We start from the raw sequence: 16,384 nt of genomic DNA on the forward strand, positions 1-16,384 counted from the left end.
ACTCCCCAGATTAAGAGCATAGCTGGCCAGAATGAATGAAATTTACTAACCCTGAGATGCTTAATCTTCCATTTCATGGACGTTAATGATTATAAGAAAGGAGTGATGGTAATTCACTTCTGCTTTTACAGGAAATCTAACCATCTCATTTTTAGCAAGTCTTTCTTCTCAGCACACCTCAATGGCAAGGATCCCTGCCCTGCTCTTACAGGTATATTGGCCAGTTGTCATACGTCGAAGTCTACTCTTTGCCAAAGCATTAGGACGTGTAGCATGCACGGGTTTACAAGATAACCCAGTGGAATTTGCTGGGGAGGCTACTTTGGTGCCCCTTCTCCCACCCCTTTTTGAGAAGCCTATTTTCTATTTTCCAGTCATAGCAGGGAAGTGGTGGTAAATACCTTTAGCACAGTCTACTCCTAGAAATCCTGGAAAGCAGTGACACAGTCCGGACACACATTCGCCATTCCCGTGGCAGTTACGTGGACAGTCCTGCACTGAATCTGAAAAAGAGAGAAATTGAACAATTACTTTTTTCTCTGCCTGCTGGTGAAGCAATTTAAGAGTCAGCCATCCACTGTTTTTCAGGAGCAGTGGTAGTAACCTCAGGTGCCTACAGAGGACCGGTAGGGAGAAGTGAGTGAAGGAGGAGAACAGGGATGGGTGGGGACTAGGGCAACTTGAACAACGCATGGATGTAACCACTGCTCTCCGTGTGATTAGCCCAGGCAGGAATATGGGGCTAATACTGCTGCAATTTTTGCTTTTTCAAAAGAAACTACTTAGCTGGATTTAAAAACTACAATTTTCCAAGACTGAATGCTGGCAAGTTTTTAAACACTGTAAGCCCCACCCTGCCCCAATATCATCCTGTCAATCTGAGATTTGGTCTGAGATGTGGGATATCAGCTTTTAGCCTTAGGGATAGAGAGTGATTCTCCAAATGACAGTGGTGGCTCCTGATCTCAGATTTACAGAGTAAAAAAATCCCCTGCGTTAAAGAAAGAGAAGTCGAAATACGTAAGACTGATCAATTTTGGCATGATTTGGGGATTCATGAAGTAGTAGGTTTGGGGTGGTACAAAAGGTCTTTTATGCCTAGCTTTTTGCAGATCTTATTTTTCATGAAAATCAATTAGTTCACCCTTGTTCTAACCTGTATAGCCATCTTATTTCGTGATTTACCTTGCTATGTGTACTCTCAAGCAATGCCTTCAAAGGGATAATTCTGGAACTTTTTCATGTTGATTTGGGTCTGCACAGAAGGAGTCATACTCTTTTAAAATTATGATTATTATTAACCTAATTTTGCCTTACATTCAAATAAACACATTTAGACTTTCAGGTTCTAAATTACTAGGATGATCAAAAGCCACTATGCCCCAAAGATGACATGACACAGTCCTTGGGGAGCTGGGGACATTGGCTTGGTGATATGCATGAAAGACTAGGAAGTCTAATTGTCCCTAAAGGAGTCACCTGTGAATGGTAAGGGAGGTTTTCCTTTAAACCGAATTTCCCATTTATTCCCACTCTGGACTGAAAAACCAACCCACGCCGTAGTGCTTTCTTTCTATAGTGCTTCACTTCTCAGCTCTCTTCTGCCAGAATCCGGGTGGGGTTGGTTTCCGGCACTAGGAGAACTCAATCAGTGTATCTGCTTTTTCAAAATCAGTATCGAGCCAATTTATTTTCTTCTTCTCCGTTTTTTTTTTTTTTTTTTGGCTGCATTGCGTGGCTTGAGGATCTTAGTTCCCTGACCAGGGATTGAACCCGAGCCCTCAGCAGTGAAAGCACAGAGTCCTAACCACTGGACCGCCAGGGAATTCCCAAGCCAATGTCTTTAGTGTCTAACAATTATCACTGCAGGCTCAACTCCCTGAGGTTGGCAGAATAAAGGTGGGCTGAGAAGCATCTGAGTAGCTATCGATTTGTTTCATCTATTCACCCTCCGTTCCTTCTTTCATTCAAAAAGCATTAGGTTGAATCATATGAAGTAGCTGCTTTTGCAGGTCAAAAAGCATTTCACATGATGTTAGGAGACAATCTGCCACGGGTGTCCTGTGTTCCTGAATGTCTTATGAGCAGAGGCACTGACTCCTTAGCTCTGGACTATCTTTTTTTAAAGGCTGTCTGTACAGTGAACAGCCTTGGGAGATAGAGACAGTGTCTGTCTCCAGAGCAAAGGGCAAGTTTAGTTACTGTCCAGTATAAATAAAGATAATGTCTCCCTCTGGAGAAAACAATGAGCCGGCCCACCGCCCATTTGGAGACTCAAGGACGGTAAATTCAGAGTTTCTCTCCTGTCATGTAACCCACTCACTGCCTGTGTAGGTAACACCTGGCTCTGTTTGTGTTGCCCTGTGGGGACTGGGGCTTGCAACTGGCACATATGTTGATACTGTGGATATTACATTGCTCCGAGGAATAAAGTCTTTTGTCTCTGACCCAGGAGCGCCTCCTCTTCTGATAACATCAATGAGACTGTGGCCGGCTACTGTGTGAGCTGACAATTACGGTGAGATCTCAGACCTGTCACAGTCCTTGACATAGGGTTTACTTTTTTTTTTTTTTTGCAGTACGCGGGCCTCTCACCGCCGTGGTCTCTCCCGCTGCGGAGCACAGGCTCTGGATGCGCAGGCTCAGTGGCCATGGCTCATGGGCCCAGCCACTCCGTGGCAGGTGGGATCTTCCCGGACCGGGGCGTGAACCCGTGTCCCCTGCATCGGCAGGCGGACTCTCAACCACTGCGCCACCAGGGAAGCCCGGGTTTACTTTATTAACTGAGCAACTGTTATATGCAAGGCACCCTACAAGACATTGGTGAATACATTGGTGACTAAGACAGACACAGTCCCTGCCCTCACAGAACTTCCACTGTCACAGAGAATACAGGCCAAAAAAAAATTATCAAATCAAATAAAAATTGTGATATGTGCTTTGAAGAGAATAGGACACTGGGGCTTCCCTGGTGGCGCAGTGGTTGAGAGTCCGCCTGCCGATGCAGGGGACACGGGTTCATGCCCCGGCCCGGGAAGATCCCACATGCTGCACAGCGGCTGGGCCCGTGAGCCATGGCCTCTGAGCCTGCGCGTCCGGAGCCTGTGCTCCGCAATAGGAGAGGCCACAACAGTGAGAAGCCCGCGTACCGTTAAAAAAAAAAAAAAAAAAAAAAAAAAGAGAATAGGACACTGTGACGGGGAGTAAGAGGTGGAAGCTACTAAGAAAGGACAGTCAGGGAGGGCATCTCTATTCTATGCAGGTGACATATAAGGGTGAGCTGGAACAGCCAGGTGAAGAGTATTCCAGGCAGGGGAATGCCCTGGCGGTCCAGTGGTTAGGACCCTGTGCTTCCACTGCAGTGGGCCGAGGTTTGATCCCTGGTCGGGGAACTAAGATCCTGCAAGCCTCGCAGCGTGGCCACAAAAAAAAAAATAAAAAAAAAATTAAAAAGCAAGCAAGAAAGAGTATCCCAGGCAGAAGGAAGAGCTGATGCAAAGGCCCTGAGGTGGAAAACGGCAGAACTGAATCCCACGTGGCTGGAGGGTAGCTAAAAAGGAAGAGAGTGACCTAAGATGAGTCTGGAGAAACCCAGATCATCTAGGGCCCTGGAGACCATGTGGATGACCAATGGGAGCAAGTGAAAAATTTTCAACAGAAACGTGACACCATCCAGCTTGCATGTTCAGAAGTCACTCGGACAGCAAAGTAGAGCTAGGTTCTCACTGAGCATCTGGGTCTGGGGATGCTTTGGTGGAAATAAATCTCCCTGTTCTCCAACCTAACATCCTCAGAGACAGAGCATGGAAGACAGGAAGCTCTTTGCTACCACAGTCCCAGGGAAAAGGACTAAAGTCTTTGCAGAGGCTCTGTGCTGGGCTGGAAGGCCTCCTTGCCCTTTAGCTGAGGTATTTATCCTTAAGTCTCAGTTTAGAAAACATTTAGCTTCTAGGCATCTTCCTTCCCTACTGCCCTCAACCTGGGTTTTGTACCCTCCCTTTCCTCTACCTTCCCCTAATTCCTATAATTGTCGTTTTACCTATCTGTCTTCTCTCATCAAGCTCCATGAGGAAGAGACCAGATCTGAACTGATCACCCAGGTATTCTCAATGCTTGGCACACAGTAGGTCCTTGGTAAGTAATCGTAGACGTGTGTGTGTATGTATGTGTGTACGCGCACGCATCTCAGAGGGTGGGAGAATCCAAAATGAGCAAAAACTGCAGTGAAGAGTATTTTTCATTCAATTTCCCCAGGTCTTTTTAAAAAATTAATTTCTATTGGAGTGTAGTTGCTTTACAACGTTGTGCTAGTTTCTGCCGTACAGCAAAGTGAATCAGCTATACGTGTACATATATCCCCTCTTTTTCGGATTTCCTTCCCATTTAGGTCACCACAGAGCAATGAGTAGAGTTCCCTGTGCTATACTGTAGGTTCTCATTAGTTATCTATCTTATGTATAGTAGTGTATATATGTCAATCCCAGTCTCCCAATTCATCCCACCTCCCCGCCACCTTGGTATACAATTCATCCCACCTCCCCGCCACCTTGGTATCCATACGTTTGTTCTCTACGTCTTTGTCTCTATTTCTGCTTTGCAAATAAGCTCAACTGCATCATTTTTCTAGATTTCAAATATAAGTGATATTATACGATGTTTGTTTTTCTCTTTCTGACTCTCTTCACTCTATATGACAGTCTCTAGGTCCATCCACGTCTCTGCAAATGGCACAATTTCGTTCCTTTTTATGGCTGAGTAACATTCCATTGTATATATGTACCACATCTTTATCCATTCATCTGTCGATGGACACTTAGGTTGCTTCCGTGTCCTGGCTACTGTAATTAGTGCTGCAGTGAACATTGGGGTGCATGTGTCTTTTTGAATTATGGTTTCCTCAGGGTATATGCCCAGTAGTGGGATTGCTGGCCCATATGGTAGTTCTGTTTTTAGTTTTTTAAGGAACCTCCATACTGTTCTCCCTAGTGGCTGTATCGATTTACATTCTCACCATGCCACCCCCCGCCCAGGTCTTGTCTTTGAAGCATTTCTACAGTTTTTGAGGAAAGAAACAATTATGTAGTACTGCTGAAATATAGAAGGAGCTCACCTCTCTCAGTCCCCTTTTTCCAACACCCAATTAAATATTACTCTTGAAATCTTATCAGCTTTCCTTTTTGTCAACCTGGTTGGACTTTCGTTGAGGAAACAAGGCAGGTGATGAGAGTTAGCCCAGGAAATTGGATTTTTATACAAGTGGAGGCTAGCCTCCCCGAAATCTGCACCGTGCTTCAAGAATGCCACTCTGTTGTACCCTGAGATGAAACTCATTTCTGAAAGCAGGCTGCTTCTCTCCAAAACACAAAAGACATCCCTGAGTCAAAGGTATATTTAGTGTGATGGCTGGTCAACACCCATCTAACATCCTTCCTTCTGTTTCATATCACAGGGGCTTTCGGCGCTCCTGGCTGCTCTTGATGGAGTGTGTTCCGATAATAGATATGTGTGGGAGAATCTCTGAACCAAATAAAACACTGCACTTTTCCCTACATTTCAGGCCAATTACTATCATTGCTCTATCAAGATGTCTGCCCAACGATTAGGCAGATTACCTCTGACTTTCTCTTCGAGCTACAGTCCAGACGAGAGAAATCCTCTGGGGAGAATTGCTATTCCCAGCTCCGACAGGCGAATGAGGGTAATGGCCTGGGGGAAGGGCATCTCACTACCACTGTCTGTGTCCATGTGGATAAAGGCAACGGAGGGCAGAAGCCATTATTAGATAATATGGCCCCCAGACAACTTGCTGTGTGGAAGGGGAAAGGGATTTATCTGGCTCGAATCCAAAGCAATCCAGTGGTTAAGAGCACAGGCTCTGGGAGAGTTTGAATCCTGACTCCACCCCTTACTAGCTGTGTGTGACCTTGGGCAACTTGTTTAACTTCTCTGAGTCTGGGCTTCCTCAACTGGAAAACAGAATATTGGTAGTAATGACCTCATATAACTACTCTGTGGGTTAACTGATCTAGACCCCAGAAGGGCCAAGTCCAGGAGCTAGTACATGGTCAACTCTCTATAGATGTGCCGTTGTTACTGTTTTTGTTATTAACCATTCCACTGAGTCGTTATAGACTCCAGCTAAGCCAGCTGCTGTGTGTGGGGTCTGCTGTCATGTGTATCAAGTCTTTGCATTTAAACACAAGGCGAATGCATGGACCTGGAGATTGTCATACTGAGTGAGGTCAGTCAGACAGAGAAAGACAAATATCACATGCTCTCACTTATATGTGGAATCTCAGAAAATGGTGCAAATAAACTTATTTACAAAACAGAAATGGAGTCACAGATGTAGAAAACAAGCTTATGATTATCAAGGGGGAAAGGGGTGGGGATAAATTGGAGGATCGGGATTGACACGTACACACTACTACATATAAAATAGATAACTAATAAGGACCAACTCTATAGCACCAGGGAACGCTACTCTACTCTGTAATGACCTATGTGGGAAAAGAATCTAAAAAAGAGTAAGATATCTGTATATGGATAACTGACACATTTTACTGTACACCTGAAACTAGCACAACATTGTAAATCTACTATATTCCGATAAAAATTAGAAAAAAAAAGATTTACAAAAAGTTTTTTTAAGAAAACACACAAGGTGACCAAAAGGATATCATTTCCCATCATGCTCTTAAGAAAAAGATTGTTCTTTGTCTTACCATCTCAAACTAGTTCTAAATGTGTTGCCAGTTTCTTTCTTTTGTGATCTGGTTTTTATCCTTTTACATTATTTTTTTTTCCCCCTCATTGGTACATAACATGCTCCTGGGAACTTTCCCTAACGGTGGAAGACTTCTCCAGTGACTTTCCTGATACAAAGTTTATGCCATTAGTGTAGAGCAGGGCTTGGCAAACGTTTTCTGTCAAGTGACAGAGAGTAAATATTTAGGCTTTATGGGCCAAACTGTCTCCACTGCAACCACTCAACTCTGTTGTTATAGCTGCCACAGACGATTTGTCAACAGATGAATGTGGCTGTGGTCCAATAAAACTTTATTTATAAAAATAGGCAGTGGGCCAGACTTGGCCCATGGGCTCTGGCATGCCAAGCACTGCTTTAAAAGGAGCATTTGGCTAACCCTGTTAGGGCCAATCTTTCCTTAACAGAGGGACTAAACATTAACTTCAATGCTATGGTAAATACCGAATCCCACCTGATTTTGTACCATTCTGAAGTTGTGGCTGCCACCTGAATTTCAGGTTCTCTTTCAAGAATCAGGGAATCCTTCAGAGCAATCCATGAAGCTAACAGAGAAGTTCTTAACATTGCAGTCAATAGAAAAACAGCTGTACAAGATGCGCTCTTAAAAAGTCATCAGCTTGGGACTTCCCTGGTGGTCCGGTGGCTAAGGCTCCGCGCTCCCAATGCAGGGGGGCTGGGTTCGATCCCTGGTCAGGGAACTAGATCCCACGTGCCGCAACTAAAAGATCCTGCATTCAGCAACTAAAAGATCCCACATGCCGCAACTAAAGATCCTGCGTGCTGCAATGAAGATCCTGAAAATAAGACCCAGTGCAGCCAAATAAATAAATAAATATTAAAAAAAAAAATCATCGGCTTTCACGAGTGACTACCAGCTCCATTCCAGACAGGTTCAGTACGTGAAGTCACATCATCCCTCCCTTCGGAGATACCGTCATTACCTTCCCACAAACGATGAACCTGAGGCTCAGGGAGTTTAGTGACTCTCGCAGGTAGGATGTGGGAAAGAAAAGGTAGGATTTAATCCTGGATCAACCGTCTTATCTAGGTTTCTCTAGTGAAACTTGAGGTCCACAACTAAACGCTGCTGGGACAACACGGCGTTGCAGAAAGGCAATGAATGAGGCCCAGAAGTCCATGCCATTTCCACCATTTCCATATCCTGGGACCTTGAGGGACTCAGTTTCCCGAACCTCAGTTAATTCCTCTGTGAAATGGGTCTAACAATCTTCCCTGATTCAGAGAGGATCAGTTATTATCATTAGTAAGAAGATTAAAACCTAATGATAAAATAAATGTTATGAAAATTATTTATAGGTGATATGATTGTTAAAATTCTTAGGGCTTGCTTTAGAAAACCTCATGAAATATTCTCAAAATAGTGGCCCTCTTACAGGTTTGTATGCACATATAAGGGGAAATTTTGGATAAAATCTTAGCTTTTCCCCAATGGCTACTAAAAAGGACTGCTATAAAACATGCCCCAAATGACAAGTGCTTAATTAAAGCTTTTTGAGATTTACCAATGTGGGAACAAAGATATGATTTCTTTCTTATGGTTATATCCTTTTCCTGATTTATTTGTCAGGTTTTTAAAAAAAATTTTACTTTGAGCTTTCCTTGATTTTTGAGAAAAATTGTGACCTGACACAAATGGTCAGTATTTACTGGCTGCTTAGGGATTTATACCTGTAACATTTCACTTACTCCTTACAGTAGCACTATAAGGAGGGACTAGTTAGTTCTGTTTTACCATGAGGAACTGAGGCTGACAAAAGTCCAATGATTTGCCTAGGTTGTGTGGCCAGGGCTTGAGCCAGGTGGTTGGACCCAAGCTCTTCACTGCAACTCAATCCCTGGTACTCACAGTGCCTCTTTCATGATTTAAGTAGCATTCATATTTTAATCAGGGCTAGTTTTAGGTGGATGATACTATGAACCCTAAATTAAGGATGCTGGTTTGGTCCCCTACATAGTAGGACCACCTTGGAAGATGCGCCTTCAACAGAGAAGCCAGACACTTCCATCCTTTCCTTCATGACATATCACCTCAGAGATCCCGTACCTACCTAAGACTACAGTGTTGAAGGAAACCATCTCTTTGTCTTTGCCATCATTGTAGAAGGCCAGGTGCCACAGGCCCACGTCCAGGTACTGGACAAACACGGCTTCGTTTTGAACCAGGGTCTGTATGCTCCGGCGTTCCCTGGGTGACTCGACCACGCTCCATTTCTCCTTCCCGTCCAGACGCTCCATGAAGTCATACTGGGAAAAGAAGAGAGCATGTGACTTTTCTGTGGGTGTGTGTGCGTGTGCGTGTGCGTGTGTGTGTGTGTGAGAGAGAGAGAGAGAGAGAGAGAGAGAGCGAGAGCTGGGTTTTTGCTCCAGTCCCTACTGGGGTGTTATAGGATACATAGCATATGCCAAGTATAACTTTTTAATAATTCCCCCAATTCTGAATTCCAAATTGCATCTGGCACTCAAGAGTTTCAGGTAAAGAATTATGAACCTATGTTACCAGATACCACTGACTGATCATTCACAAAAGGAAGGTGGTATATCAGAGTAGTTAAGAAAGAGGGCTGAGGAGCCAGACTACCTGGGAGAGAATCTGGAACTTATTAGCTTCACCTGTCCCTCCCTCAATTTTCCCATCTGCAAAACTGAAAATAACAGTACCTATGTTATAGCTTGTTGTGAGAAATAAGATCATATTGATAACAGTGCCTGGCACAAAGCAAACACAAAATACACGTGAGCTGTCATCACCACCACCATCGTCGTCATCATTTCATTCAACTCTTGCAAAACCCCTGTAAGATTGGCACTATTGGTGTCTTGTTTTACAGATAAGAAAACTGAGGCTCAGAGAAGTCCAGCAACACATCAAAAGTCACCCAGTGACCAAGTGAGCAAGCAAAACTGTGGACCTAGATCTGTTTAGGTGCAGTGCCCTCACAGTGCCTGGCCTCCCATCGACCAGCAATTAACTATGAAACTCTGTTTCAATGGAAACCAGGCTCAGAACTGGAAGCAATCAGTGGAAGACAGAGTGGTGGGTGAAGGCAACCAGGAATGGGGTGAGGGGAACGGGAGAGCAAGTGTGATCCAAAGGGGCCTGTCCTAGGGAATGGTGAGATCCTGCGGCAGGCAAGTGGGAGCCACAGAAGGTCCTTGAGCAGTGACTGACGACGTGATGGGAGGAATGTTCTGAGGAATTCACTTGCAGGCAGGCTATGAGGTGTTCTAGAAGAGGGAATGAAAAGAAGCAGAAAGACCAGTTAGCAAGCAACTGCAGAAACCCAAGTGTGAGGTGACAGGCGTCTTGATGAGGACAGTGAATGAGGAAAGGGGACAACTTGGCAGGAACATTTCTAGGGAAGAGAGGACAGGGCTTGACCATGGGCTGGACGGGGAGGATGAAGGGAAAGGCAAAGAGGACACCCATGTTTCTTACTTGTTGATGAGAAAATCAATAAGACCCCAGCAGAAGTGCAATCATCTTGCGAACTCTTGCAAAATCATTCCACAGGAAAGTCATTTGCACCTTGACTCCCAGAGAACATTCAAAGTGTAGGTCTTTAGCAGATAAAAACCACCACTGTGGGATTAAGCTCTCTCTCACCACTTTCCCTGCCATAAAAAGGGTTATGTGGGTTACCGACATCCACTGTAACCCCTTTCAGGAACTTCAAAGAATGAAACTCCAGGAAATCTACTAATGGGACTTCCTTGTCAGCAGAATTGCCAGCTTTTCCCAACTGAAATGTGATAATTGAAACCAGAAGAGTCTATAAGCTTAGGTACAAAGGTTCTGCTGTCAGACAGACCTGGGTTTGAATTCTGACTGCCATTCGCTACTGTTTGAAGTGAGGCGGATCTTTTACCCTCTTCCTGGTTTGCATACTAGGGAACAATAACACCCACCTTTCGGGGATGTTATAAGGATGACATGAGATAATGCTTAGGGCAGTGCCTGGAAGATAATAACCATTTTATGAAGTACCTTGTGACTCTGAGTCACTTATTTGCAAATCACAAGGATCGCAGAAGAGAAGCAACATGGTTCTAGTTTTTGTATCTGGGGGCCTGGCAAGGGACGTTGCGTAGGAAGTGGAAATCTCCTCCATCTCTCAGGAAACGAATGTTTGTATTTAGCTTCCCTCTACCCCAGAGCCTGTTGGTTGCAGCTGTCTTTATGGGATAAAATAAATGATCTGCAGTGATATGACAAACTGATGCTCCTTTCGGAGCCCTTTGTAACCAGAGCATTTGCTCCTTAGCAACTTGTAAACTTCCGACTACCCAGACCCATGTCTACAAACTGCTGTCAGCCAGAGGAATGAGTGTAACTTCCTCGGTGCCGAGGTGAGAAGGATATAGTTCATTTGGGGTCCAGGTTATCACTCCCACGAGGAAAAGTTGGGGGAAGGTGGTTACTTGCATGGGGCCATTGCTCATTATTAATTTGGGCATCAGTCATCTCTTGCTGAACTGGCTGCCCAGCCCAGGGGCACAGAAATGGCTTAGGACCAGTAGCAGTGTGCACTGTCCAACCAATCAAATGACTCTTGGAAAAGGTATTTGTTAGAGGAGAGACATCTATTTTGGCCGGCTCCTCGGAGCCCCTCCACGGAAGTACGGAGAGCAGTTTTCATTTAAGGAAGAATCTGTGAGCCAGGGGCACTGGGACATGTTGGTCTGACGCGTCCCAATCCTGTATCTCTTTGTTGTGCTTTATTTTCTTCAAAGCACTTATCACCCTCTAAAATGATACAATGTTTTTTTTAAAAAATTAATTAACTAATTAATTTTTGGCTGCGTTGGGTCTTCGTTGCCGTGCACGGGCTTTCTCTAGTTGCGGCGAGCGGGGGCTACTCTTCGTTGCGGTGGTGCGTGGGTTTCTCATTGTGGTGACTTCTCGTGTTGTGGAGCAAGGGCTCTATGAGCACGGGCTTCAGTAGTTGTGGCTTGCGGGCTCTAGAGCGCAGGCTCGGTAGTTGTGGCGCACGGGCTTAGTTGCTTTGTGGCATGTGGGATCTTCCCAGACCAGGGCTCGAACCTGTGTCCCCTGCATTGGCAGGCGGATTCTCAACCACTGCGCCACCAGGGAAGCCCTGATATAATGTTTTTATGCTTATTGTCTGTCTACTCAGAAGGATGTAAACTCCAGGAGGGCAGGGATTTCTTCTGCATGGTAGAGTGGTTAAGACTGAGAACTTTGGAGCTAGACTGCCTGATTAGAACCCACGCTCTGCTGCTTACTTGCTGTGACACTTGCACAACCTATTTCAATTCTCTGTGCCTCAGTCTCCTTATCTTTAAAATGGGTATAATTTCAAAACGTAATAATAATACAGCAAAACACTGTTGTAAAGATTAAATGAGTCAAACCATGTAAAGTGCTTAGAATAGTCAGTACTCAGTATATGGTAAACACACCCTGAAAGTTTCTGCTATCATGATGATAATTCATTGCTGTGTCTAATTCACCTTGAGCAGAGTTTGATCAACAAATATTTGTAAAATATCAGGTGCATAAAATACTGAATCTGTAAATGAATTCCACTGAAAGGAAACTAAGTTGCCATGTACTGAAGGTTTTGTCTCCAGTAATAATCACCTGCCCTCCCTTGTCTTCTAATGTGCTTTCCTGAATAGGAGAGAAAGGGGCAGAGTTACAGGCCGCAAGCCTCAGCCATGCACCACCAGACATGCACATGATGGACACTGTGGGCCAAGGAATCTGTGCATGCCTATAGATCATCCAGATTTGAGAGGTGACTTTAGACGGCCATTATGACTTCACCTTTTCAATTCTCAGTGGAGGGACTTCCCTGGTGGCGTAGTGGTTAAGAATCCACCTGCCAATGCAGGGGACACGGGTTAGAGCCCTGGTGCGGGAAGATCCCACGTGCCGCGGAGCAGCTAAATCCGTGCGCCACAACTACTGAGCCTGTGCTCTAGAGTCCACGAGCCGCAACTACTGAGCCTGCGCGCCTAGAGCCCGTGCTCCACAACCAGAGAAGCCAGCGCGATGAGAAGCCCACGCACTGAAATGAAGAGTAGCCCCCGCTCGCCGCAACTAGAGAAAGCCCGCGCGCGGCAACGAAGACCCAACACAGGCAAAAATAAATTAATTAATTAAAAAAATTCTCAATGGGATGATGTCCAATGTACCCTTTCTTTCTTTGGACTTTCTTTGTTCCATCGCTTGTCTTCCCTCTTTTCCTCCTTTGACACTGTTCCTTAGTGACCACTGTGGTAGAGACTGATGGTCACTGTGTGTATCAGTGTCTTGTTCCTTTCCAGCTCCCTCGCTTTTACGTGGGAGCACGTGACAGTGTTCCCGTCAACGGAACATATGCTGTGGGATGAACTCCACTTCTAGACCCTGCCATAAAACGTTCTGTGCCACCTCCTACTTGCCCACTCTCCCTACCTATCTGCCTCTAGAGAGAACCAGAGTTCTCTTAAAGCCCAAGATGATGGAGTCACAAGATAGGAGTGGCCTGGATCCTAGATTAGCACTTGGAGGGAAGCTGGAAATACTGACACAAGCAAGCGATCAACACTTACTAAATTAGGCCACGGACACAGAAAAAAGGGGTAGTGGCTACCAGAGGGGAAGGGGGTGGGGGAGGGCAAAATGGGTGAAGGGGGTCAACTGTGTGGTGATGGATGGAAACAAAGCTTTGGTGGGGAGCACACTGCAGTGCATAGAGACGCTGAAATACTGGCATGGCCCCAAAGTTCACTCGGTTCATGAATACATTTTCCAGTAAAGTTCTTGGTGAAAATGAAAACTGTGTCTTTTATGTTTACTTAAAACTGAACGAACTTTTTGGCCAACCCACCATCACGTTGTACACATGGAAAAAAACATCAAGCTACTGAAATGTTGAGGCATGGCCTCGACATGTGCTGTTATTTGTGTTATATGTTATTTCGTGTGTTATTTCAGCACAGCCCTCAAGATTTCTTAACCTCACGCTTCTCTTCCTTCCTGGTTCACCTCCCAAGATTATAGTAAAGTACCAGCAAATGTTTCCATTTCTTAGGGGCGGTGGGAGAGAGTCACCCAGGATGGCAGCATCTTCCGTCGGTCAAGTTCCAACCTATTACGTGTAGGGTGTCTATCTATCCCAGTTTGCCCAGGGGTGTCCCAGTTTCCATCTCCTCTGTTCCTCCTTCCACTCTTGAGAGTGCTCCCGTTTGGAATATGTAGTTACCCTCCTCACAGGTTAACATATACCAAGCAGCGTCACATAGCATCATTCACGGCTGCTATAACCCGGGGAGGGTTGGAGGCTAGAAATACAAGGTGGATCAAGCCAGCCAGATGCAGAGACTGCTTTCCAGGGCAGGGAAAGCAGAAGCACAGTAAGAAGCTGGTTTGCGTGGAGGCCATCTGTTTCTGGAGAGCCTTTGCTCTCTAGGAATCCTAGACGGCAGCCTGGCTGACGCTAGGAAGAGTCCATCTTCCAAGAACTCAGACCCTGGCCAGAGTTGCTTTCTCATGCCCCAGCACCGGGGACTGATAACTCAGGCTTAGCGCCAGGGACATCTGTTTCCTCAGCTCCAGGATCCCATCATGATCAATTCCAGGCTGCCTGGAGGACCGTGCTGTGCTTGAAGGACTAAGAAGGTTGCTTCCTGGCACGTTCTGTCTAATAGATCTGCAGAGAGCCTTGGAAGAGGATCAGAAGGCACGTGACCCAACCCCGATGGGGGATGTGTGTGCACAGGCTGCCTGCAGGGCCAAGTCTGTCTCTCAAGGCAGCTGGCCTCTCTTGACCAGGCAGTAAGGTCACCCAGAGGGTGACAGCGCCATAACCCCTGATAAACTCCCCCTCTCTCACCGAAGTTCTCTTCTTTCCCTTGGCCTCTGGAAAACAACGCATGTTGGCATGCAGTGTGAGGGCTGTGCCTTTAAGTCATCAGTCATAGCCCAAAGTGGCATGAAAACACAACTTTTACGAGCGCTTGAGGGACAAAGAAAGAAACCACAGGAAATATCTGATCCAATTTTCAATCTGCCCCCTTCTCGGCAGAGACCAAGGAGGAATGGTAATTAAGATAACTTAGTGGGTTTCCAGAGGAGCTGGAGGAGAGAGCAGAGGGGGCTGCACCGTTGAGCAGGGCCCGTCACTTCCCCAGGAGGGAAAGCGTCCACAGGCAGGGAGCGCGCAGCTGAGAGATGCTTCTGGAAGCCATGCAAATGCACACCTGCCACAGAGGGCAAGGTTAAAGACAGATCCGTCGCCCTTCAGGAAGATGTTATTACTGGGTCCAGGACCCTGGGAAAGTGGGGCGGGGGGCGGGTAAGTAAGTTTCTTGCTATTCGGACCACCTGCTCGCTGAGGGCCCACGTGGACAGGAGCAGCGGCGAATGCCGACATTTCCCACGGAGAGCCTGCGGCGCCTGGCCCCGCGCTGGCTGCATCCCCGGCCTCCTGACGTCTGATGTTGATTCTGCCTCAGATGGCAGGGCACATGCAGCCGTCGGCTGGATGGCAGGGAAGCAGCATGTGTGAGTGAGGGCTGCTCGAAGCCACATGACCACAGAGTCTCTGGTGGCATCTGGTGACAACTGGCAGTGGTGGGTCGCTCCTGGGGGCCTGTGCATCTCCTTCTGCCTCCGGCTAGGCCCGTGGCAAAGTGGGTCTGGCTGATTCCTCATCTAAAGCTCTGCACCACCTCTCTTCTCTCCTTCAAAGGGCTGAGTGCTCCGGGAAGCGTGGAAGGATGAGGGTGGTGGGCCATGCTCCGGTGGGGGTGGGAGGCTCCCTTCCTTCCACGTGGCCTCGCTTGTCATTTTCAGTTCCTCCTTACAGTGTCCAAGTCACTTCATTAGATGCTGACTGGCCCAGTGTGGGCACTGCTGGGCTGTCTGTCCACCAGCTATGCGAACGAGCCCCTAAGCTTCTGGGAAGGAAACAACACCTATACTTGCGGACTGTAGCAATCATCACGCTGGGCTCCATCGTGAGGATCAAGCAGCCCGAAATTCCTTACGATAAGGAGCAGGGGAGACTACATCTACACAGGTGCAATTCTTGATTCTTTCACCACATGTCCTCTTGCAGTGGCGGAAAACGTAATCACCGAAAATACGAAGTACCCTTTTTTTTTTCTAGGCATTTGCTATGTGCCAGGCATAATGGCAAAAGCTGATATATGGTATCTCATTTCATCCTCCCAGAAATCTTATTCTCCTCCCCATTTCTCAGGAGAGAACAAAGGCTGCTAGAGAAGTTAAGTGACATACCCAGGGCCACTGACTGTGGTTGGTGGCCAAGCGAGGACCTGAACTTGGATCTGCGTGAGTCTTAACGGTGGGAGGTCGCCTTAAGTTTTCCAAGAACCTGGCTGTAGCTTCCAGCATAGCTGGTGGCTGGCCTGGCTTGTAAATTTCCTAAAGATGCCAGTGAGCAGAGAAAGGGGAGGAAGGCAGAGCCCAGGAGTGCTAGCATCAGACTTGAGCAGAGTGGGTTGGGCACCTGAGGACAGAAAGATGGACCACTGCAGAAGATGCAAGAAGAGGTCAAGAAAGTTCTGGATGGTTTTGCTGGGTGCTGGCCATACCTGGCCCATAATTTCCTGTTGCTCACC

General features: G+C 46.4%; 1 protein-coding gene across 1 annotated transcript in view; it reads right to left on the bottom strand.

The window, feature by feature from the left end:
- TENM2 (teneurin transmembrane protein 2) overlaps positions 1-16,384 on the bottom strand; it is a 1,008,125-nt gene that overhangs the window by 183,697 nt on the left and 808,044 nt on the right. The window contains exons 8-9 of the mRNA XM_032628422.1: positions 8,839-9,034; positions 402-503 (exon numbers count right to left, since the gene is read on the bottom strand). Of these exons, the coding sequence (XP_032484313.1) occupies positions 402-503; positions 8,839-9,034 (298 nt within the window). The remainder of the gene's footprint in view (positions 1-401; positions 504-8,838; positions 9,035-16,384) is intronic.

The sequence above is a fragment of the Phocoena sinus genome, chromosome 3, assembly GCF_008692025.1.
Source record: "Phocoena sinus isolate mPhoSin1 chromosome 3, mPhoSin1.pri, whole genome shotgun sequence".
Taxonomy (NCBI): domain Eukaryota; kingdom Metazoa; phylum Chordata; class Mammalia; order Artiodactyla; family Phocoenidae; genus Phocoena; species Phocoena sinus.